At 40.9% G+C, this 25,458-nt stretch overlaps 1 protein-coding gene across 1 annotated transcript; it reads left to right on the top strand.

The window, feature by feature from the left end:
- The first annotated feature begins 1,022 nt into the window (after positions 1-1,022).
- lamb3 (laminin subunit beta 3) lies at positions 1,023-22,159 on the top strand. The gene is made up of 23 exons (XM_085776592.1): positions 1,023-1,164; positions 1,274-1,322; positions 2,224-2,378; positions 7,278-7,392; positions 7,518-7,591; positions 8,246-8,437; positions 8,538-8,601; positions 9,557-9,747; positions 10,997-11,117; positions 11,216-11,404; positions 12,186-12,341; positions 12,456-12,649; positions 13,128-13,224; positions 14,479-14,848; positions 15,482-15,642; positions 16,360-16,571; positions 16,862-17,068; positions 17,608-17,752; positions 17,847-18,054; positions 18,928-19,069; positions 19,800-19,976; positions 20,631-20,793; positions 21,654-22,159. Exons 2-23 carry the CDS (start codon positions 1,298-1,300, stop codon positions 21,791-21,793), a joined length of 3,498 nt encoding a protein of 1,165 aa, XP_085632718.1. The 5' UTR covers positions 1,023-1,164; positions 1,274-1,297; the 3' UTR covers positions 21,794-22,159.
- The last annotated feature ends 3,299 nt before the right edge of the window (positions 22,160-25,458 follow it).

Genomic DNA, 25,458 nt, shown 5'->3' on the forward strand with positions numbered 1-25,458 from the left:
TGTGTTCAGTCGGCCCCCAGGCTACTGATTCTTTACACACAGATGACGAGCAGGACACACACACACACCACAGCCTGGCAAAGACGCTGCCCTAAACACTGTGTATTGTGTCCAGGGGGGATGAGTGAGTTTGTCTGTGTAACAATGTTTCCTGTCCCATTCATTTTCTAGATGGAAAACTTCAGGGTATTATCATGTAATACACCCACAATAATTAAAAAAAAGTGATGATATCACTCCAAAACAATACATGTGTGAATCTTCCCTGCATAGCTCTATGATAATGTTTATTATGCAGCTCAAGGATATGAGTTATTACTGTATAATACTGTAGGCCATATTGGGCAAATTCGCCACGTCTATATTCATGAAAGTACAGAGAACCTGTTTTTGGTTGTTTGTTTTTGTCTTCGGTTAATTGTACCCAAGAAGTGGTTTGTGAATAAAACAGTTTCAAAACATGATTTTACCTGTCAGTTCCAGAAAAAGACTCATGACACAGCGATATAGCTCAATGCAAACATCAGTGTGTTAGTAATACTGTATGTTTACAAGGACAAAGCTAAGATCCTGATGTTTAGCAGGTGTAAGGTTTATCATGGTAAAGCAGCATGATACTAAATACTAAATGCTAGCACTACACTAGTGTTGGGTACTTTACTGGAAATCTGTAATCAGTAACAGCGACTAGTTACATTCCTCATAAGGCAATTGAGCTAGCAAATTACGTACCGTCTCATATAAGTAATAAGTTACTGGAATTTATAGCTTTTTTTCTCTCCATCAATTCTCATATTTTGAGAGTCCAGTTATGAAGGTTCATCCTCTGGTACCCAGAATTCATTTCAACCTGCAGATGAAACAAGAAACAAATAATTAAATGTAAAATATCGTCATGTTAAAGCTCAGTTTTAGTTCATAATAATGTTTTATCACAGCTAATTTAGCCCTTGTATAGGTTGACTGTGTGTTAGTGTTGACTGTGTGTCTGGGTCTCCATGTGTGTGTGTGTTGATTCATAGAGTACAGGGTGCGGTGATGAAGGGTGTGACTCTGACACACACTGTATCATAGCGGCCAGGTGAGACAGTGTTTATAAAGCAGACAGGCAGCGGCGTACACTTCAAAACAGAACACAGTAGTTGATAGAGAAACAACCACCAGGTGAGTCTCACCTGCACACACACACACACACACACACACACACACCGTTATCAGCTTTCTCTTACTCGTTTTACTGATTTTCTGGTTTTTGTCTTCTTCTCTGCTCCAGACTTTTACATAAGAGGAACACAACATGAGGATACTTTTACTTCTAGCTGGTAAGACTTTGATTTTCATCTACATTTTGACTTTTTTTCTGATAGAAATCTGAGAAACACCGGTCGGTCGCTCCATTTTCTAGTTGGGAGCAGGAGATCTTATGAAACAAGTGACTGGCTGGAATGAGAACTTTCTCCTCTTGGTCATGATGGCACATGTTTAAAAAGCCCTGAAAGGACTTCATCAGTCTGCTTCTGACAGGGACGTTAGGGGAAATATCCTAAATACACAGTTACTGTAACAGCTCTAGACATTGTGACTTCTCCAAATTACATCAAAAGTACCTTTTTGAGTTTTGGAGAACAGATTGAAACATGAAACTCAGCACCATCAGCTGGGAAAATCTAAGGATTAAACATTAGGCAAAACCTTGTTAGCTAAAAGGGGAGCTATTACAAGTTGCATTGAGGAAGGTACAGTAATGTTCTAGTTCAGTTTTTCTTAAAGGTTTAATGTAATGTAGCTTGGCATTTTAATCCAGCAGCAACTGTTTCTGTCTATAACTGGAATAACCAACAGATTAGTACAACTGTAACTGCTACAGGATTGATCTGAAATCTAGAGGCTATTTTTATTCAAAGCTCGATATTTTCCTTTTCTCCTGTGTTTCGTTTGAAGCGTTGATCCAAAAGAAGATATTTGTGGGTTTTAAGAGCCAAAAACCCTCTCAGTGTAGTTTTACATCTTCACCTGCAGCTTCTCTCTTGAGCTCTAGTAGCAAGAAGATGGTGTCAGCCAATCAGAAGAGAAGAGGTTTTGATTTGTCCAGGTACTCAAACATGTAGAGAGTATAGCCTCCCTGTTCTGGATCGTGGTTAAAGGATCGTTTTTTTTTTCTGATGATAAATACGATATTGAGTTGATGTTGATGAAAGAGTTTCTTGTTCCTCCTCCTCACAGCCGTAGCTGCAGTATCACAGGCCCAGAACGACTGCTCCAGGGGGGCCTGTTACCCCCCCAGCAAAGACCTGCTCCTGGGCCGGTCCCACCAGCTCCGCTCCTCCTCCACCTGCGGCCTCACGGGCTCCGAGGTCTACTGCACCCCGTACCAACAGGTAGGAAGGACTGTAGTCTGAAAGAAACCTTGTATTTCATCTGCATCAAAGATAGAAAGTCAAAGCCAATGGGATCAAATCTTAAAGCAGAAGTAAGCGATCCGGTCGTTTTGGCTAATGCTGCGTTCCAGGCAGGCTTTTGAAACCGTAAATTACAGCTTCAAGTCACGACTTACGACTTATAATAGGATACTTTAGGTCTGTCTGTTTGTCCTACTACAAAAAATAAATAATGTATAATCACATGATTGATGATTAATTATCATGAATAACTAACCAGAGCTCTGAAAGTTTTACAATTACACTATACACTTAAAGACTTGACAGTGTTGTTCCACTTTATATTTTACCTTTTACATACATTAAAGCAGAAGTAAGCGATCCGGTCGTTTTGGCTAATGCTGCGTTCCAGGCAGGCTTTTGAAACCGTAAGTTACAGCTTCAAGTCACGACTTACGACTTTATAGCGTTCCAGGCAACCCACTCGTGTTTTTCCGACCTGTTTTACCTGTGAAAGTCACTATAACGGCCACTCGTAACTTCCGACCCGTGAACTCGTACCAGATCGAACTGGTACGACTTCACAGGTCAGAAAAACACGAGTTACGAGTTTCCTTGAACGCACCATAACAGTCCTCGTCCCTACGTCACCACATTCACGGAGTCCCTTGGCTGCACACACAGCCCTGCATGCCGTTCTCTCTCCTCATTGGATAAAAACTTGTAGGATACGAGAAAAGTTTTCTCCTGGGCTCAGAGCAGAGCAGAGTGACTGACAGACCCGTGTTTCAGACCAAACACTCTATGTAAGTGATTGCTGTCGGAAGATATAACTATTTAAGACTTATATTAACACAAAAATATCACTTACTTCTGCTTTAACTTATCTTGACCAATGAAGAGACCCAAATGTGAATTCAACCTGATATTTGCTTTGAGAAACAGAGCAAACAGTGAGGAGATAAGATTAATCAGACTGGATCATCACCTCTGGTATATCGCTGCCTGGGCCATGCAGCTGTGTTCAGCCGGGCCACGCGTGGCTTCTCGCTGTGGGGCCGAGTGCTGCAGAGGTCAGGGTGAGCAGACAGACGTGGCTGTGGCTGTGGCGGGTTTGGGTTTGGCTGCCTGCTGTCCACTTGTGAAACAGTCTGATGTCAGTGCCAGAGCATCGTGTTGCAACTGTACTCTTTGACCAATGTCTGCAAAGCCAGTCACCAGCCCACCGCTGCCTCAGCAAAAAAAAAAAAACGAGATATTAAATTACCAGATTTTGAAACAATAAGTGAAAGAGTCGAATCTGTGTTGCTGCAACTTTTATTTTGGCACAAAAAAGCAGAAAAGTGTCTGTAATGTGAAATAGAAATACTTGTTTCCCTTCATCACACATTATTATGAAATCTAGAAACTAAATCAAGTGAACTAGTTTGAATCTTTAAATTGAACATCCAGTGAATGTAGACTTTTTAAAAACATATACACATTTACTATAATGGACTGGAACAGGTTTTAATACTGCCATTCATTTTATATTATGAAAGTAGTATTGAAGTCGGTGAAGTAAATTATGCCTAAATCCTGTTGTTCAGTAAAAGTTTCCACATGTTGATTTGAAGTGTTATGATCTGAAAAAAAAGAAAGAAAAGTTTTATTCCCAAACCAGTGAAAGTAGACAGTTATACAGTCTCCAAACAACTATTATGACGAGTATTATTTGCGCCTCAGGGAACAGATAGCTGTGTGAGGCGTGGACTCCACACCTCACTCACTGATTGATTTTTCTTTTTTCTTTTTTTTCCTTTACCTGAGCCGCACCCTGTCCAGACAGGGAGGGGCAGGAAACCTCGGCTGCATCACAGAGCTGACACATAACATACGCTAATGCTTGACTACCTGTAAAAAAAAAATAAAAAAAAAGAAAAGCCTTGTTTGGTTTTCATCATGTTGCTACAAGTATCCGAATTTTGCAACAGATAATTAAGTGACTGAAAAGAGTTGAATAAGATCTATATCTAGAATGAGTACTGGGAAATCTGGGCACTGCTAAGTTTACACATGGGTAAAAAAAACAACAAAAAACAACAGTTGATTGCTGTAATGTTGACAGGTCTATGATCATGTCCTTGAATTTTTTTTTTTTTTTTTTTTATCATACTGCAACAGTAAAGTTTGAAGTTTAAAGTGCCAACATCATGTCCACACAGATCTCAGTGCAGTGACCAAGGTTAACTCCCACTCACACAGGCCGCATTTAAACCACTGCCCTTAACATTATGTATGTAATTTTTTTTATCAGTGGTACCTCTTAATAATGAGACTATACCCTTATAAAGAATGCATATGGGTTATTATTAGGTTACTAATACAATTGTTAACATTTTATAAATCAACAAGTTACAAGTTATAACAAAGTTTTCATTTGTTGATGCCAGCTCACTATTTAGCCAAATCTAATTCATACTCATTACTCCTTAATATCATCAATCAGTTTCTGCTATATAACTGATAAACGGGAAAATCTATAATGTACCAGAATAAACTTTATCATCGTCTTCATCTGTAACACATCACAGACCCAGCAGAATCCAGCCACAGACCCTCTTGATCCCTATATACATTCCATTTAAGGTAGTTTTATGCTATACTTATAATCTAAACATGCACCTGTGCATGTAATATACATGTATGATTTTGCTGCAGGTGTCTTGTTGCAGGGTAGTTACAGTCAGGTAGTTGAGTTAAAGTATAACTGGAACCTCCTTTGGTGCCAATGCAGTCTCTATTTTTATCATGATGTCCACTATGGACTTTACACCTGCACTCAGATCAGATCCACATCGCACTGATGCAGACTGGATGTGCCAGCTGTGCTGACCAAATGCAAACAGTGAGTGTGTGTTTGAGGTGACACCACGGTGCCAACAGCCTCAAACCTCCACACCACATCACTTTTTACCTACATTCGCTAAGTTGAGAAGAATCTTCCCATCATGCTTCACTCAGATTAGATAATATTTGTTCTGTTGCAATAAGAACATATTTACTTACTTAATGCATTCAAGTTAAATGATAGAGAAATGGCTGCGGTATATCAGGGGTCGGAGGGGGATTGAGGGCAGGAGTCTGTGTCTGTATCTGTGGACTGAGTGTTAATTTATCTGCTGAGTTTTATCTGACTGACGCGGCTCTGACCCTGAAGAAAGAGAAGACAGCGATAATTCAAAGATAAAGTTTCTTTAAACCTCTGAGCTGTTTCTGAAGAGATGCACTATAGTTGAAAGCCACAGGCCTGGATCTGGATAGACACCTGGACCTGCACCTGGCTACAAGATTACTGGATAGATTATTATTACATCACTTTCATGCAGAAAGGGTATAGACTTTGTTTATTAACACTTGTTGCAACTTGCAGGGGAAGCTGTAGCATCAGAATCATCTGATCATGGTTTTTATATCATTTATCATCAGTTAGAGCAAAGATGGAGGAGAAAGTAAAGCTGTAATATATATCAAAGATTGAGATAACATGACTTTACAGGCATTGAAGGGGCCCTACAGTTGTCATTGTTGTGTAATGATGTGCAGGCAGAGCTAAATCAGTGATAGAGTCTCATGCAGCTTCAGTCTGGTCTGTCTGTGCAGTTGTTTACTGTTTACTGTGATCAACTCACAGTTTGTTCCTTCATCATGTTCAACATGTTTTAGCCTCTTCCACACGTCAGACCACTCGGTACTCCATATATTTGTGATGGAGAAGTATTGTCACTGATTAACACCCTATTCATTCACTCATTCAAGATGAATTGAGGTGATTTATCTGCATGTGATCAGACATTGTACTATTAAATAAGACAAAGTATAAACCACAGGATCTTTGCTGAATAAGATCTTTTAAATATGATAGATAGATAGATAAGAGAACAGTTTACACATACATGATAATAATTACAAAATATGAAGAAGTGGGTAGTCCAAGATATGTGTCAAAATTGCAAAATTCATGTCAGCTGCAGTCGTACAGTGATGTGGTAATAAATCAAGTATCAGTTGAGGTAAAGGCTGTGTTACAGACAGGGGAGTGTGGTGCATGAAGGTTTAAAGAAAAAGTAAGTAGAAGTAGTAAACACACTGAAGGACGTCAATAGTCGGAGCAAACAACAATCTAAGTGACTGTAAATCAGCTCTGATGTTGCTGAGTGAGTGATCTGAGACACGTCGCTGGAGGAGAAAACTCAGCGGAGGCCACGATGTTGTAACAAGCAGGGAGCTAATCCCTGCAGACATGGCAGCCATGGTCTGAGTCAGTGTGCCAGCTGAGTCCAGGGTGGGAGGGTGTGGGAGGCGGGGGGCTGAAGAGTGACTCAGCTGGGGGAAAGCTGTAAGTGATGTGAGCACTGAGTTGTCCAAGAGCAAACTGCACAAACAGCACGTAGCTGTGATCCCTGTGTGTGTGTGTGTGTGTGTATTTGTAAGTGTGCATGCACATTTGCACAGGTGCTTTGTCTGTTTCTGTCAGTCAACAATCACTTGAAGATTTTGTATAAGAAAATATTTTGTATTTTACAGTTAAGTGATTATAGCCGATATTCACAGATCAATCAGATTTAAATGGGGCAGCACAAGTTCCTCCCACAGCTTTAACTGGGGCAAAGTTTGTGCCACGTTATTGACCGGTCCAATCCAAGCATTGTTTGCCGTATAAGTGTAAAATGAGGACTGTGAAAGATCAGGGTTCCCGATCGATCTGAGGCGTATTGATCCTCTGCTGCCAGTGCGCGACCTGCTCAGTGACACATCTTATCTCCAGGCCCAGATGTCCAGGGGTCAGATTCAGGACACGTGCAGTGACACAATTACAAAATATACAAAATATAATATATTTGTTTGTTTGCTTCTCAGCGGAGGATGAAGTGCTGTCCGTGTGACTCCAGAAACCCAAACGGTCCTCTGGCCCACACTCTCCAGGAAGTCCTGTCTACATCCGCACCAGACCGATGGTGGCAGTCCAGGAAAGGTGAGAAGAAACAATAGTAGTGATTCTGTGAAGATCAGTTTTAAATAAATGTCTATACCTGTGAACATCTGTCAAACATCTGTCAAACATCTGTTGACCTGTTGTGCCTGTGTGTTGCCCTGCAGAGGAGAGTCCAGTCACTCTGGAGCTGGACCTGAACAACCTGTATCAGCTTGACAACCTGGTGCTCACCTTCAAGGTAGGACACTGCAGTCTGCAGCATGTTGCATCTTTAAGTGCTTCAATTAGTAAGAAGAACTGTATATTATATAACATACTTTATTTGATCATTATTTACTGACCATATTTAGTAGAAACACATCACTCACTATATTTACATTATGTATTTATTCATTTAACAACCACAAGACAACAAGAAATCAATCAAAGAAGATAAACACGTGTCATAACAATATTGATTGATTGATACCTTTATTTCGATCATGTAAACGACAATGTAAAAAAAAAATAATAATATAATAAGGAAATAAGTGAACAGCAAAAATGTATACACAAAAAAAGTAACATCTCATAAGCAACGCAGTTTACATGAGCGAAAAGGAGTAGGAAGAAGTATAAACTTATCTAATCCTACCCCTATAATTTTAACTATATGTTCTAATTAAACATTTTACACATTACACATTTTAATCCAAAACTAAGTAAGCAAACACCTTACATATAAATAGGACAATATAAATAGGATAAAGGATAAAATAAATGAATGCAAAGCAAACCAAGTGTGGGTGTACCCCAGGCAACAGTGCTCGCCACTGAACCGCCTAATTACAAAACCAACGGATGAACACTGCAACATGTTTTTCTTGTAATACTCACACGTGTTTGTTTGCAGGGTCCTCGTCCCAGTGCTTTGGTCATAGAGAGGACGGTGGACAACGGCAGGACGTGGGAACCCGCTCTCTACCTGTCCACAGACTGCCCAAGATCTTTTCCTGGAGTCCCCACCTCGACACCTCTGACCCTGGATCGGACCTACTGCTACACGCTGCCCCCTACTGAAACAAACCCCTACCAGGACCACACGGTGAGGACAAACAGCTTTTGTTTTGTTAGATAAACCCTATCGATTTTTTAAAGCAGCATTCTGAAGAATTAAAGAATATGTCAATTTGTCTTCTCCTCAGATTCAGTTCAGTCCTCTCCGTCAGTACGCTTACGTCTCGGCTCCCGACAGCCAGAAGATTGAAGGTAAGTGTCTCTGTCGTCTCTTCTGGATCAGACACTTTACTGTACAACGAAACCGCTTACCGCAGTGAAGTAGAGGAGCTAGTGAGCAACATCTCAAAAACTAAGGAGCTGGTTGTTGATTTTAGAAAGAAGGCCACCCCCCTCCCTCCCTCTCTCAAGTGCCACTAGCGACTCTATTTCCTGCGGCAGCTCAAGAAATTTAGGGTTAGTCGACCAGCTATGACCCACTTCTATAGGTCTACCATTGAAAACAGTTTTAAGGGTGAGGTTTTCATATAATATAAGCCCTCTTGGGTTTCATACCTCCCCTATGCACATCCCAGTAATGCTGATTGTTCATGTTGTTTATTTATATGATATTGTTTGTGCTAAATAAATAAATAAGAAAAATAAAATTAAAAAAAAGCATACTCACCTTCTCCATGCTGGTCTGGTACGGTCACACAACCGCACAGGATAAAACCCGGCCAGAGAGGGTAGGTACTGTAGTGCGCCGAGCTTCCAAGATCATCAGTTGCAGTAGACTCCCCTCACTTACATCACTTTACTCAACTAGACTCATCAGAAAGGCCAACTCTCACCCAGCACACTACCTCTTTAATCTCCTCCCATCAGGCAGGAGATACAGAAGTATTAAATGTAGAACATCTCGTTTCAGAGACAGCACCTACCTCCAAGCCATCATACATTTGAATTTGCACTGATCACTTGCACTTTCTCCTCGCACTGGCACTTATGCTGAATGTGACGCTGCTGCGGGGTATCGTCCTCCCCGTACATTGCATTGTACGGCATTGTATGTATTATTTATTGTGGTGTATGTGGTGGGAGTACTGTATTGTTTCTCTGTGAGAGCAAAAACCAAGACACATTCCTATCAACTTGATTTTACAGACCTCCATGGTGGTTAAATGTTTTACACTCCCTGACTCACATCCATCCGTCTCCTTCACAGATGTATCAGGGTTAACCGGCCTCAGGGTGAGGCTGACGCAGCTGGGCGATGTCCCACGTCTGCCGGGCAGAGCTCTCAGTCACTTTTATGCCCTGAAGGAGATGAGGGTGATGGGCAGCTGCTTCTGCCACGGACACGCCAACCGCTGTCTGCCAGAGACCTACGGCCATCCCCACTCCAACACCATACAGGTACACACAGGGCCGCTGCTAGGAATTCTGGGCCCCCTTAAAGAATACTAAAGTGGGCCCCTCCCCCTAACTTTTCCAGTTTTTTTTTCTTAGACTACGTAGCCTATGTATTATCATTTTTTATTTAGCCTTCTTTGTTTTGATGCTAATGCAGCATTACACTGCAAAAACTCAAGTATCTTACCAAGAATATTTGTCTTATTTCTAGTCAAAATGTAATTTCTAGTCAAACAAATCTCATTCTACTTAAAATAAGACACATCATATTAAAAGTAGCTTGTTTTTAGACACTTTTTACTTCTTTCAAGCATATTTTCACTTGGAATAAGTAGAAAAAATCTGATAGTGGAACAAGTTTTTCTTCCTTATTACAAGCACAAAAAACATGTTTTCACTGGCAGATTTTTCTACTTATATCAAGTGAAAATGTGTTTGAAACAAGTGAAAATGATCTAAAAACAAGTTAATCTTTAGGTTATGAGTCTTATTTTAAGTGGAAAGAGATTAGCTTTGACTAGAAATGAGACATTTGGACAAGAAATAAGACAAATATTCTTGGAAAGATGTTGAGTTTTTACAGTGTACTATGAGTATTAGTCAGGGTCTTACGCAGAATAAATCAGTCATACAAATATTAGACTACTGGGGTTTTTTATGGGCCCCACTGGGCGCTGGGCCTCTAGAGTTATCATCACCTTTCTCCCCTATACAACGGCCCTGGGTACACACAGCAGGTGTTTGTTGTTTCTTCTGCCTCCTGCTTTTGTACTGACTTGGATCAACAGTCTAGGCTAAACTCTGTATTTTCTGCTCCAGTTGCACAACTATAATTCATACTTGTATGTATTATTATAATTATTTATTTGTGAATTCAGTAAATTTGCTCTTGTTTACAAAGGGCAGTGTGGCTTTACTTTGTGTGACAAGGTTTTGTGTCTATCTTCAGTTTTACCTTAAGACTGATGGACAGTATTTAAAGTAGCCTAAATAAATCTGAATGATTTGAATATTTTTTTTTAAAAAATCACATGTTTCACATTTTTATTAATTTTTATTCAATTGTGAAGTGAAATTTTCTAAATCTGTTCTGAACTTCATCCAAACTTCTAACTTCATGTGTAGTGATATACTATGGGGTTTCAGTGTGTGTGTGTGTGTGTGTGTTTGTGTGTTGGGGCAGCTGAGTGAATGGATCCAATACCAATCCAATGTTGTGTTAAAGGTCTCTCCTATTAATTAATCTGTGCAGGTGAACCCCCAGTGTGACTGTCAACACAACACGGCAGGTGTGAACTGTGAGCGCTGCGCTGATCTCTACAACGATCTGCCCTGGAGACCTGCAGAAGAGAGAAACACCCACACCTGCCAACGTAAGACCTCACCTGTACCCGACCCGTCTCACCACTTTTGAACACCCGTGTCTATGTAATCTCTCTCTCTAACCTCCTAATGTGTCCTCTCTCCTCAGGCTGCGAGTGCAACAACCACGCCCAGCGCTGTCGCTTTGACCAGGCGGTGTACGAGGCCAGCGGGCGGAGGAGCGGCGGTGTGTGTGAGGGTTGCATGCACCACACCACAGGGCCCAAGTGTGACCAGTGTGCCCCTGGATACCAGCCAAACCCCCGCAGCCGGATGGACCGTCCAGATGCCTGCATACGTAAGCAGCAGCTCATCAACTGAAATTCAAAATGATATATTTTCACTGAGGTTCGATTTGTGACGATGATTTGTATCTGGCATAAACACTCTATGTGGTTGTTTAGGGCCACAGCCGTTAGGTGGGGGGCCACATGATCAGAAAGGTACCGGGGTTCATTCAAGTCATTTAAACATCCTGAGGTCTGCACGTGCAGCTATGAGCTTTATATGTAATTTGAAGTCAATATTCAGCTTCTTTTATCTCATATTTGGTGAAAATAGAACGGCAGAATGACAACATTTGTGCTCAAAAAGCAATCTTACAACATTTCATTTTAGACTTGTTTTCTACACTTATCTATAATTACTGTATTCATATCCTATTTCAAGCACCAAAACAGTTCATTCTCATGACTGAAGGAGTGTTTTCACAAGGGATTTGAAATGTTTCAAAAAGCAGACCTCAAATTTTCAGCATTTGGCCTAAATTATTTCTTTCTACAGTGTTCTAGGACAAACTGGCCTCAGTGTGCTTACAGCGGAGGTTCTAATATTTAGACATAAAACACTTGAATATTGTTACATCTGCAAGTATCTTAAAAAGATACATTTAAGAAAATATGTAAAAGTCGAGAAAATGGCCTCAAACCTCAGAGGGCATAAACACGTCTGTATTCAGTTTTAACCAGTGATTTAGTGTTTGCGCTTAAGAGTGCAGGGCCACAAACAAAAATCTTGTTTAGGGGGCCACCAAAATCCTAGGGCCGGCCCTGATTTGTATTGTGTTGTGTTGCCTTCAGGCTGTGTCTGCAGCGCCGAGGGGACGGTGAACGAGGGCCGGTGTGACGACAGCACGGGTCAGTGCCGGTGTAAGGTGAATGTTGATGGGCCCCGCTGCGACCGGTGTAAGAGAGGATACTACGGCCTGAGCGCCTCCAACCCTCTGGGCTGCACCAGTGAGTCATCTCAAAATCTATTCAAACCTTCAGCTCCTTCCATTGATAAGATTCACCCCTGTCTGTGTGAATGTGTCCAGTCTAACTCTAACTAACGTTGCCCCTGTTCTCCAGAGTGCTCCTGCTCTCCAGACGGGTCTCTGTCAGATGTTTGTGACCCAGTGACCGGACAGTGTCCCTGCCGCGCCCACTTCCACGGCCTGACCTGTGAAGCCTGTTCAGAAGGCTACTGGAAATCACCGCTGACCGGACGCTGCCAACCCTGTGGCTGTGACCCCACCAGGTCGTACAGCGACACCTGTAACCAGGTACGAGTCCGAGTCCGACCTCCTGGACGCTGCAACATCACGATCCTGAAGATGTTTGTTATCAAAGCCATTGATGGTTGTTGTAATGACTAGTGTTCAAGTCAAATGAGGTCAACAAACCAATGGTCTTTCTTGATAAGGTCCTTGCAGAGGTGGAATACCTGAGACAGATGTTGATTTCACCCTTATGGGCTCTATGCACAGCTCCACCACTTCCTGAATTTAAGGCTGCTCCTTTATTTCCTGTCTTACATTATTGGACAAACTGATTAACCCACCATTGACCATTGTGACTACTCAGACACTAATCAGTTTAATCAGGATTAATCAGGAAATAAAGGAGCTGCCTTAAGTTCAGGAAGTAGTGGAGCTGTGCATAAAGCCCATTGGATAAAGATAGAAGGATTCATAAAACAGAGTTTATATCTAATTTGTCTTTAAATGGCTTTGACACTAAATTTTGTTTCCCTCTCTCCAGGAGACAGGTCAGTGTCAGTGCAGACCAGGATTTGGAGGCCAAACCTGCACAGAGTGCCCGAAGAACACATACGGAGACCCTCTCGTAGGCTGCCGACGTGAGTCAGCCATCTTTGATTTTTCTGTTGTTGATCATAGACCTGTTTTTGGTTGTTTCAATTCAATTCAATTCAATTTATTTAAAGGGATAGTTCACCCTAGAATGATATTTCGCTCATTATCTACTCACCCTCATGTTGACTAAGGGCTGGAAGAAGTTTCAGATTCCTCCGTGGCTTCTCTGAGTTACAGGGGGTCTCGGCATAGCAGAGCATGTCCATATAACGGTTGCAAAGGGACACCGGAGCTCTTCGTAAAAAAACACACACAAAAAAACATCCAAATACCTCCATGATGCTCGTATGTAATGTCCGTCTTGTGCTGAAGCCCCAAATTGCGTAACTGTCCCAAAAAAAATTAAATAAGTCTATATTTTAAGCTTGTTTGTAGCGGAAGCTTCTCGAAGCTCCTCTTCCTGGTCCGTCCAAATCTCGCGTGATTTGCGCCGGCGTCAGCATGCGTCAGTGCGGTTACTGCGAATCACGCGAGATTTGGACGGACCAGGAAGAGGAGCTTCGAGAAGCTTCCGCTACAAACAAGCTTAAAATATAGACTTATTTAATTTTTTTCGGGACAATTACGCAATTTGGGGCTTCAGCACAAGACGGACATTACATACGAGCATCATGGAGGTATTTGGATGTTTTTTTGTGTGTGTTTTTTTACGAAGAGCTCTGGTGTCCCTTTGCAACCGTTATATGGACATGCACTGCTATGCCGAGACCCCCTGTAACTCAGAGAAGCCACGGAGGAATCTGAAACTTCTTCCAGCCCTTAGTCAACATGAGGGTGAGTAGATAATGAGCGAAATATCATTCTAGGGTGAACTATCCCTTTAAAGTGGGACAGTGCAAGTTCATGAACGAAACATAACATCGTAAACAAGCCGGATTGTAGCCACAGGCTAATTTCCATCCGCTGTCCCATACATAGATGTTCCCTGGTACAAAATACAATAAATAAAAACAAAAGCATGTTTACAACAGTCAGTTTACAGTACAATAGATAATAATAGCAGCCGTAGTACGACAGTAGTACAAAAGTGCAACCGTGTCATGAGATAAAGTGCTTACAATCATCAAAGTGCTTAGAAGGTCCTAGGAGTAATGTCTAATTGAGCTGTGTTACAATGGTAGGTCTAAGGATATAATTTAATCACTTGCACTGCTATGAATAACTAAAAGTTATATTTACCAATATACAGCTGCAGGTGGTTGTTTTTCTATGTGTCTTATATTGTCATCTCTCTGCAGCTTGTCAGTGCGACACTGAGGGAACCCTCCCAGAGGTCTGTGACCAGCAGACGGGCGCCTGCTTGTGCCGGCCAGGCGTCATCGGGACTCGGTGCGACACCTGCGGTAAAGGACGCTGTGACTCTTTTCCTGCCTGCGAGACGTGTCCTTCCTGCTTCTTCAGCATGGACGCACAGAGACAGAACATCAGCCGGGCTCTGGAGAGACTCTCTCCCCGCTTCCCTTCCCCTGGTGTTCCAGATCTTGGAAAATTCGGGCCTCGCATCGTGGCCCTCGAAGCCAGTCTGAAGCAAATCCGGGACTCCATCCACCTCCCGCTCAGTTCTGCCATGCAGATCGATGATGTTCTGTCCCAGTTGTCCAGGATGAGGTGAGTGTCTGCTGAGATCCACCAACTAAGATCCGATTAACCCTAGAACACTAACGTTACAACTACTTTCTCACCAAAGTATATTAAAATACAACAATACATGGCAAATTGAAGTACACTTCCTTAATTTTCCACTATACAATGTTTCACAAAATGAAAAAAAAGGTATCATGGTGACCCTATAAAAAAATGTCCACAATTTGTGATTTTTTTTGTTTTTTTTAACAAAAACTTCCTTAAAAAAAAAACTAATGGAGCTGGGACTTTGTCCTTCAGACCACCCATTTGTGGGACATTTGAGACTTATTTGGTGGAGTTAAAAGAAAAAAGAAACATTTTCAGCATCACCAGAAACGGTCGCCAGATTTAGATACATAAACACTAACATGTGCCTGCTGAAAAAACTAGGGATGGGAGCAGGGTAACATGCCTATCTTCAATGACGTCAGTGAGCAGTATGAAGCTACAGGTACACATGAAACTCAGACAACAGCAACATAATGAAAATTATGAAACAATAATTTCATGGGTGAAAATCACCCGACGTTAGTGTTCTAGGGTTAAGAAAGTGAACACAGCCAGAACTCGTCATCACTGAAGTCTAACTGGACAATTCTTATTGTTGTCTCACAGGAAACAGGTGGACAATGTCAACGATGACCTTTCACCTCTGGAAAAAACTCCTGGTCTGGACTCGGAGCTGGACAAACTGAGGGATCTGATGAACAGACTCACTGTGACGTACAAAGCCAAGAAGGACGCCATGGAGAACTCCATCAGCCCTGACAGTAAAGGTCAGCAGCACACACACACACAATGTAATAGAAGAGCGCCCTCAAGTGGTTCCCACAATCAGTAGTCGAGTTGTAAAGAAAATTCAGGGGGGATGGGGTTTTTTTCCACCTTAAAAAAAATGATATCAAAACAAAACACTGAAAATAAGACTTCTCTCAAATCAAATCAAGCCAAGTTTATTTGAATTTTTTTATTTGTGCCCTCAGATTTTATTATTTCTTTTATTCAACTCTCTAATGATGAAATAATTAGGGCTGTCAATCTATTAAAATATTTAATCCTGATTAATCTCATGAATGTCATACTTAACTCGTGATTAATCGCAAATTAATCGCACATTTTTATCTATTATAGCCTAAATATCCCTTGAATTATCATTTTAATACTTTTATCAACATGGAAAAGTGGATAGGCTTGATTTGTGCAAATGTTTTTTAATGAAATCAACTATCAATAGATAAAAAGAAATTGACGCCGTTAAAATTGATTTGACAGCCTATAATTACAAGTTATATGTCCAACGTTGAATGTGAAAAGGGGAGGGGTGGAGAGGGGGGGTGGCATTTTTTCAGGGGGGATGATTTTGATCGTTTTTATTTCAGGGGGGATGCCATCCCCCCTCATCCCCCCTCAACTCGACTACTGCCCACAATAAGACATGGTAAAATTAACCCCAACAGTGACACTCATGTTATAAGTTTTTCTCTTTCCATCAGGAGCATTCACCGCCATCAAGAACGCCTATGACGAATCCACAGACGCGGCTAAGAAAGTCGACGGCACCAAGAACACGGTGAGGGAGTCGGCCGACAACAGAGAGGAGGCCAAGGACCTTCAGAACCAGGTGCAGCCACACAACACCCGAGACCTGGACAAACTGAACCAGAACATGGCCTCCAGACCCGACCTCACACCCGTCGCCAAACAGGTAACTACCAAACCTGACCCCATCGACGTGATGCTGCGATGTTTGATCTGCAGACTTGTGCTTGAAGAAATTGCCTGTGATATAAATCTGTATCACATCACATCCGTCCCTTGTAAACAAAAACACTTAAAAAAAACTGAGATTCTGTTTTCTAAAGCCACTTTGTCTTTACTCTACAATAAGTGAATAAGTGAAGCAAATCTATTTCTGCTGATGTCTAGTTGTTTATTTATTTATGCATCGTCACTGCAGAACAAATGCAAAAATTGTCTTGTTAATTTGTTTTTCAGGTATGCGGCAGTGTTCGCTCCGAGCCGTGCACCCCTCGGCAGTGTGATGGCGATGATTTGTGTCCACCGGAGGGAACCCCCACTTGTGAGAAGGGTGCAAAGTGCGTGGGTGCACTGCCTCTGGGCAAGAGGGCTGAGGCCGACTCGAAAGACGTGAAGGACCGACTGAACAGTCTCTCTGATAAGATCACACAGGCTGCAGAGAAGGTGAGAGGACACTCTGGGCTGGGTTTTTTTTTTTTTCTGTATTATTAATGTTTACATTGTGATGATGAGAAAAGTTTCTGTATCACCATTTGTGGAGTAAAACTGTGGAATAATATGAGTAACTGAAATCAAAAACATTTCGAGTGTAATCATGTTTAAAAAGAGACATAAAGAAATGATTCTCCAGAGGTACATTGAATTCACACAAGGTGTTTGCTTACTTACTATTTGGATTAAAATGTGTAATGTGTAAAATGTTTAATTAGAACATATAGTTAAAATTATAGGGGTAGGATTAGATAAATTTATACTTCTTCCTCTTTCGCTCATGTAAACTGCGTTGCTTATGAGATGTTACTTTTTTTGTGTATACATTTTTGCTGTTCACTTATTTCCTTATTATATTATTATTTTATCTTTCTTTTTTTCTTTTTTTTTACATTGTCGTTTACATGATTGAAATAAAGATATCAATCAATCAATCAATCAATCAATCAATCAATCAATCAATCAATGATTTAACTTTAATCTCCTTACAGCTCCAGAAAACACAGGACACAACCAATCAGGTGAGAGACACAGCAGAGAAACTGGCCAATAAGATGAAGAAGACCAGAGATGAGCTGGATGCTGACTTACAAGAGGCACGAGATGTCGTCAAAGACCTCAAAGATTTCCTGACAGGTACAGATTGCTCTCTAGTTGGCTTTGAGGGGGAGTTTCAGGCTCCCTTGGCCCCAGTATCAGTGACTGATTTCTGTGTTTTCTCCATGTCCAGACCCGTCCACCAACCTGAGCGACATTCAGGAGGTGAGCGACTTGATCATGAAGGCTAAGCTGCCTCTCGACCTGGCCAGTCTGAAGAGGAAGCTGGATGATCTGAAGAACCTGGCGGCCAATCTCCCAGACAGCGCCTCCGTCCTGGAGGACGCCGAGCCACAGCTGGAAAAGGCCAAGGAGCTGCTGAAGGAGGCTCAGGATGCCAGGTGGGCTGTCACACTCCTTCACAACCATGGCATAATTTAGTTTAGTATGTTTATTTCAGTCTCATAAAAACAAATACAATAGACAAATATAAAGGTATAAATACAAAACGAAACCAATCAGAACAAAAACACAACAAGCAAAACAATTTACTTTGACCGAAAAGGTGTAAGAGGCTGAAGCATCAGCTTATTTTGCCTACCCTTCTTAAATTAACATTTTCCGTTCACTCAATTTAAAAAGTTTTTACAGAGCAACAACAAAAAGAAAAAACCCTGCATATTCTACATACAGCAGTTTATAAGCACACTGGTATTTATAAATCAGTTTTATATTTATTAATAATATTATTTTTAAATAACTTTTTGAATCTATTAAGTGTGTTGCACAGTTTGATTTCTAATTCTAGATTATTCCATTGATTGACTCCTGTAATTGATACACATCTTTGTTTCACATTTGTTCGTACTTTTGCTTTTGTATACACATGAGTCCCTCTTAGTTCATATCTACTGGTTCGGGTCTGAAACATCCTCTGGACACCATCTGGAAGCAGATTATTATTTACTTTATACATAATTTGAGCAGTTTTATAGTCCACAAGATCATTAAATTTCAAGATCTGTAGGTTTATGAGAAAATTTGTTTGTTGAGTCTCGATAATCGGCCCTGTTGATTATCCTTATTGCTCTCTTTTCTAATAATCATAGCTGTTGTTCAGGCTGGCACCTTCATACATTTATTTCACACTCCAACAGCATTGTTTGAAGTATATTCAACACACTGTTACATGTGTCAAACATAACTATAACAATATAATATAATATAAGTCAATAAAAATCACACTGACGTTTTCTGTGGTTGCATATTCACAGGGACACTGCGCTGGGAGTAAAGGCTGATGTGGATGGGCTGCTGGAGGGCTTTACATCTACAGAGGGCTCCCTGTCTGACCTGGAGGAGAAGCTGCAGGACAGTATGGATCTGATAGACAATTTGAACGACACCCTGACCAAGGTAGGCTTCCGTGGACACATCGGACAGAAAATAGCAGGGTGGCTCATTTATTGTCTAGTAGTAGTAGTAGTAATTTATTTGTCCCCGTAGGGAAATTGAGTTGCAGCAGATCACTTGACATTTCATCTAAAAAACAACAACAACACAGATAAAAACAGCACAGTACAACTTTCACACAGATTAACACTCATCATTAACACTCGTCATCAGTGGGTCAGCTTTATGTTTATCGCAGCCTTAACCTGGTCAGACCAGCTGAGCAGGCTATGAGCTGACCAACACTAACAGTGACTATCGATTATTATTAAGGGATTTAATGGCCTGGGGCACAAAAGAAAATTTAGCTCTGTTTTTAGTAAACAGAGGGGGGCGATATCGTCGCCCAGATGGAAGAGGGTTAAATGAGTGGGCAAGGGGGTGCCTTTGGTCACCTATAATATTCCTTGCCTTTTTCTCTATCCTATCTCTGTAGATGCCTTCCATACATGGCAAAGTAATGCGCAGCAATTTACTAGATATGGTTATAATTTCTCTAACCCTCTTTTTCTGTGCCTCTGTGGCATTGCCAAACCAGCAGGTAATACAAAAAGAAAGAATGCTTTCAATGAAGGAGCAATAGAACATTTGAAGCATTCTCCTTTCAACATTAAAGGACAGGAGTTTCTTTTTTTTTTTTTCTTCATTTATTGTCTAGCATTACTGAGTTTTAGAGCGATTCTCTTTTACGCAGGCCAAGGACCAGCTGACCCCAGCAGAGAAGGCCCTGGATGATGTGTCAGATCTGGTGGCGCCGATGAAGCCGCAGTTGGACGAGCTCAGAGAGTTGGTGAAGAATGGAAAGCAGAAGGCTCAGGACGCCCAGGATGATGCAGACAGAGCTGAGGGTGAAGCTACAGCTGCAAACGAGGTGAGAGACTTAAACCAACACTAAGGAACTTTTCAACCATCATAAAATATTTTCATAACTTTTGTGATGATACATCGGCTTACAACAAGTTGAATGACACCTCTGTCGTGGCCTGAGGGGGTCTGTATCATTATGGTCTGTATCTCTTTCTCTGGCACTAAGCAGCTTTGAGGAGCATGGTAGGAACCCTGCTCTCACTTAAGTTTCACTTTCACAAGGAGGGAACAGGCAAAACGGCACTTTAGCAATGGATTATGTTTGTGTTTTCACTTTGAAATGATCCACTGGAAACAGAAACTTAGTTTTGATGTCTTCTGTTCATTTTAATGCAGGATATTTACAGGGCTTCACGCTAGTGTTCATGGGAAATGGAGTCTTCCTTCAGGCAAAACACTACCGCTTTGGTCCACAGGCGCCGCCAAACTCAACCAAAACTGAAAGTTCTTTAGTACTGCTTTAACAGTGTTTGAGTGTATGTAGGCTACATTTACTATCGGTGATTAAAATCATGAAAAAAAGCTTTGTTGAAACATGTGGGAACCGCCATCAACGCCATTTGTTGAAGGCCTCGAGTGGAGTGGAGAGCATACTGTACATGTACAGCAAAGTTGTTTCCTGAAATAAATGTCCTAATATGAATATGTGTTTGTTCAGGACCTGGTTTCTCTGGAGGAGCAGCTGGCTCGTCTTAAAGATCAGGCTCCACCCAGCGGGCCTGACGGAGAGGCAGGACCAGTGGGGGAGCGGATAGCAAAGTTAAAGGAGGACGCTGGAGCTCTGGGCAACACCACTAACGACATGGTGAACGCTCTGGAAGGTAAAACTGCAAAACTACCACAACAAGTCTATCACAGTGTCACACAGCCTCAAACCAAAGAGCTGCGTTAAAGGTGCAATACTTTATCTTTGAAGTGTTCATCCATTGGAAGATATATTCGAGGTTTTAAAGGGATAGTAGCATTTTTTTTAAGTGGGGTTGTATGATCAACAAATAGCCCCTAAGTACTTTAATTGCAGTAGCAGACTCTCTACACTCCTCCCGTTAGCAACGCCAGCCCATAATAGCCCTGCCCAGAGATTTACAACATACATTGTTGTGAATGGACCCAAAGAAACGGCCTATTTTCGTGGCCTAAAAGAGGTTTTACCTGAAAAAAAAAAAAATATATATAATATAATATAATTTTTTCCAGCCCTTCAAAGTGCAGGAAAAACGCAGTTTTTATTTGGATCAATGGAACTGTGTAATTTTTTTCATGTAAAACCTCTTTTAGGCCGTGAAAATAGGCCGTTTCTTTGGGTCTGTTCACAACACTGTATGTTGTAAATCTCTGGGCCGGGCTATTATGGGCTGGCGTTGCTAACGGGAGGAGTGCAGAGAGTCTTCTACTGCAATTAAAGTACTTAGGGGCTATTTGTAGATCATACAACCCCACTTTTAAAAAATGCTACTATCCCTTTAAGAACCAGAAATTATCTTGATGTAGTTTTACATCACCTTTCTCAGGCTTCTCTGTAGAGCTCTAGTAACAACAGATCAGTGCCAGCCAATCAGAAGAGAGGTGGCTCTGATCCCCTCTTCTGATTGGCTCACTGTTTTCTCCTGCGAGGTCGTGACTGCAGTGTTGTCAGACCACGTTGTCACTCCCTGTCCTTTTATCTTTCTCTATACTGTAGGTAAGGCAGATTCCCTGCGCCAGCTTCAGGATGAGATCCTCCGGAAGTCAACAAAGCTGGACGGACTCGACACAAAGCTTCAAGACCTTTTGTCAAAACTTCGAAAGAAGGCCCACGACCTGAGCACGTGCCAGGGCTGAGCAGTGCCAAGCTGCAACGTTTAATAACACTCACCGCTGAGAATGCAGCAGCTCTGCTTCATAACACTGCAGCTCATCTCTTGTCAAAGAATTAAAGGAAACCGCAGTCTAGTGTTGAAGAAGACAGACGCGATATATACGTAGATGACTGCTGTTGTTTCAACTTTGCATTAACTTAATCAGTATAAAGTCCATCCATATCAATACATGGTCAAGATATTGTGATATGAGTTCTCAATATCATTCCATTTCAATGTCACTTTTTTACACTCCACACGCTGTGAAGACTATGCCACATTAGGTTTTCTAACTTTTTTGTGTTGTATCTATTGTTCATGCATTATTTAAATAAAAGCTTTTTAATATAATTTGTTGTCTTTAAGTTCCATATTTTCTTATTTTCTGTGTTTTATTTAAAGGGTTGAGGCGTAAAACAATTACTTGAGGTTGGTCTTAATAACCAAAAACCAGTTCAGTGTAGTTCTACAGTTTGTGACAACAGGTCGGTGTCAGTCAATCAGAAGACAGGAGGCTGTTTTCTAAACGATCTAAGAAAAGAAAAACCCAATCCTGGGAGATCAGACGGTGGACTAAGGGATGAAGGGATGAAGACAGTGACGGCTTTGTTGTGACATCACAAGGTTACGGAAACGGCTGGTTTTAAGCTTCAGTTTCTGATTACAGGCTTTGTATATGGACTGAGGCTTTGATAACTTTCATATGAAACTTAGACCTGCTATACGAGAACACATGGACATCATCTACCTTTATTTGATTTATTTGATTTGACATTGATGCTTTAAATCTTGAGGGCTATGTATTGCACCATAAGAACAGATCAGATAGAATAGGTGGAGGTGTATGTTTGTATGTTCATTCTAGCATGCATGTTAAAGTTCGTGATGATCTTGTCATTAATGATAACTGCACTGACTCCCTCTTCGTTGAGGTTAATATAAATAAAAGCAGGAATCTTATAGTAGGAGTGATTTACCGCCCCCCTGATACTAACCTATCTATCTTTAACTCAAATCTGGATGAGCTCTTGATGCTCATTAATAGAACAAACAATGACTGTATTCTCCTAGGAGATTACAATATTGATATTTCCAGGGAAGACTCAATTAAAAATGATTTCATTAATACCTTACATTCATCTGCTTTCTTCCCCACCATCAACTTACCTACACGAGTAACTCACTCCTCCAGGACAATCATTGACAACATCATCACAAACATTCGAAACACCAAACTTGACTCAGGTGTGCTCTTTTCTGATATCTCCGATCACCTCCCGATTGTACTGTTCTCCAGCCTTGTACTCAAGTGTCCTCCCTCATGTCACCCAGTGAAAACTAGAGTAGTAAACGAGAAAACACTACAGCAACTAAATAATAGCCTTCAGGCCAAAAATTGGGACATTGTTTACCTCTGCAGCGACCCAAATACTGCGTATGACAGCCTGGTCCATGCAATAAGGGATTCCATGCACAATACCATCCCTGTTAAGACTGTCACACACAGGAAAATGGACAATAAACCCTGGGTAACTAAAGGGATCCTCAACTCTATTAAGCACAAAAATAAACTATACAAAATATACTTAAAAAAAACAACCATGGAAAATAAAAATAAGTATGCCATCTACAGAAATAAACTCACACAAATATTGAGGAAAAGTAAAGCTAATTATTATTGTAAAATCCTACAAGCTGCCCAGGGTGATACAAAAAAATCTTGGCAGGTACTAAACAATGTCCTAAATAGAGGCCAGAAACATACTGTGCTTCCCGATTCCATTAATGACAACAATACTGTGCTTGCAAATGAATTCAATAATTACTTTGTGTCTATAGGGGAAAATCTCTCAAGGAAGATCACCCAACCACAAGGAATTTCATATCAGCAATACCTGACAGGAAACTATCCAAGTTCTTTCTTCCTGAAACCGACAGATAAAAATGAAGTCCTCAACATTATAAATTCCATGAAAAACTCCAACTCAGCAGGTGAGGATGAAATAAACAGCAGAATCTTAAAATCCATTGCCAATGTAATTGCAGGGCCACTCGTCTGTTGTATCAATCTCTCCTTGTCCACAGGCATTGTTCCTGAAAAGACAAAAATTGCAAAAATCATCCCCATTTATAAATCTGGAGATAAAAATGATATGATTAATTATCGCCCTATATCTATCTTACCTACACTCTCCAAAATAATGGAGAGAGTTGTTTACAACAGATTGAGCGGCTATCTCGATAAACTAAATATACTTACGTCATCTCAATACGGTTTCAGGAAGAAAAATACTACTTGTATGGCTCTCCTTGATCTCCTTGAAAAAGCAAATGACGCATTAGAACACGGCAACTATAGTATCGGTGTATTCTTGGACCTATCTAAGGCCTTCGACACCATTAATCTAAGTATATTGTTGGATAAATTGACCCATTATGGGATCAGAGGTCTAGCACTTAAATGGTTTACAAGTTACCTCTCTCAGAGACAGCAATATGTGAACATAAACAATAGTAAATCATTACACAAATACATCAAACATGGGGTCCCTCAGGGCTCTATTCTCGGGCCTGTTCTCTTCATTGTCTACATAAATGATCTGGTTAATTCCTCCAAAGTTCTCCAGAAAATTATTTTTGCCGACGATACTAACCTATTTACATCACACAACAATATAAATGAACTCCAGGACCTCCTTAACAATGAGCTCTTGAGTGTGGATAATTGGTTTAAAATAAACAAACTCTCCCTTAATATTGGGAAAACTAATTATATGTTATTCAATTCAAACAAAAAACTAAAAAAAATGGAAAATTCTGCCATTCAAATCAAAATAGATGGTGAAGAGATAAAAAGAGTCCACTCAACCAAGTTCCTTGGGGTCCTCATAGATGACCGTTTAAATTTTAAGAACCATATAGATCACCTTGTCCAAAAACTATCCAAATACGTAGGCCTGTTCTTCAAACTGAGACACCTGCTTCCGCGCTCTGCCCTCCTCACCCTGTACAAAACCCTATTCGAACCACATCTAAACTATTGTAATATTATCTGGTGCAACACCTATCCCAGCCATCTAAAGAAACTTGAAATTTTACAAAAAAAGATAATCCGTGCCATCTCCTGGACAAAAGCAAATTCACCTACTCGTCATCTGTTTGCCCAGTATGGCATCCTTCGACTCAATGAATTCAATTACTTCCATAACGCTTGTGCAATATATCAGGTGATCTCAGGTTCGAACCTCAGACTAAAACAACTCATGCCAGTCTTCGTCCCCCAACACACCCACAATACCAGATATAAACATCTCATTGTAGGGAAAAAACGTGAACTAGTAGGAACCAGCATGAGTGTGGTGTGTCGGGGGCCGCAGATATGGAATGAACTGAGTGACAGCCTCAAAACATCACGATCTATCTCCTTGTTTAAACGTCATCTAAAGGAACAACTGCTAAACTCATATATATAATGTACATCCCGGGATCACAAACTGTATGTTAAGTGTATGTTGTGTTGTATGTAGTATGTTAAATGTATGTAAGTGTCATGTGCATGTAAATGTGTTTACAATGTGTGTCTAATGTATGTCTAATGTATGTAAATGGCTCCTACCACAAGCTTTAGTTAGCTTCCTCAGGAGACCA

This window comes from Trachurus japonicus, chromosome 5 (assembly GCF_045865225.1).
Source record: "Trachurus japonicus isolate A0001 chromosome 5, Traja_1.0".
Lineage (NCBI taxonomy): Eukaryota > Metazoa > Chordata > Actinopteri > Carangiformes > Carangidae > Trachurus > Trachurus japonicus.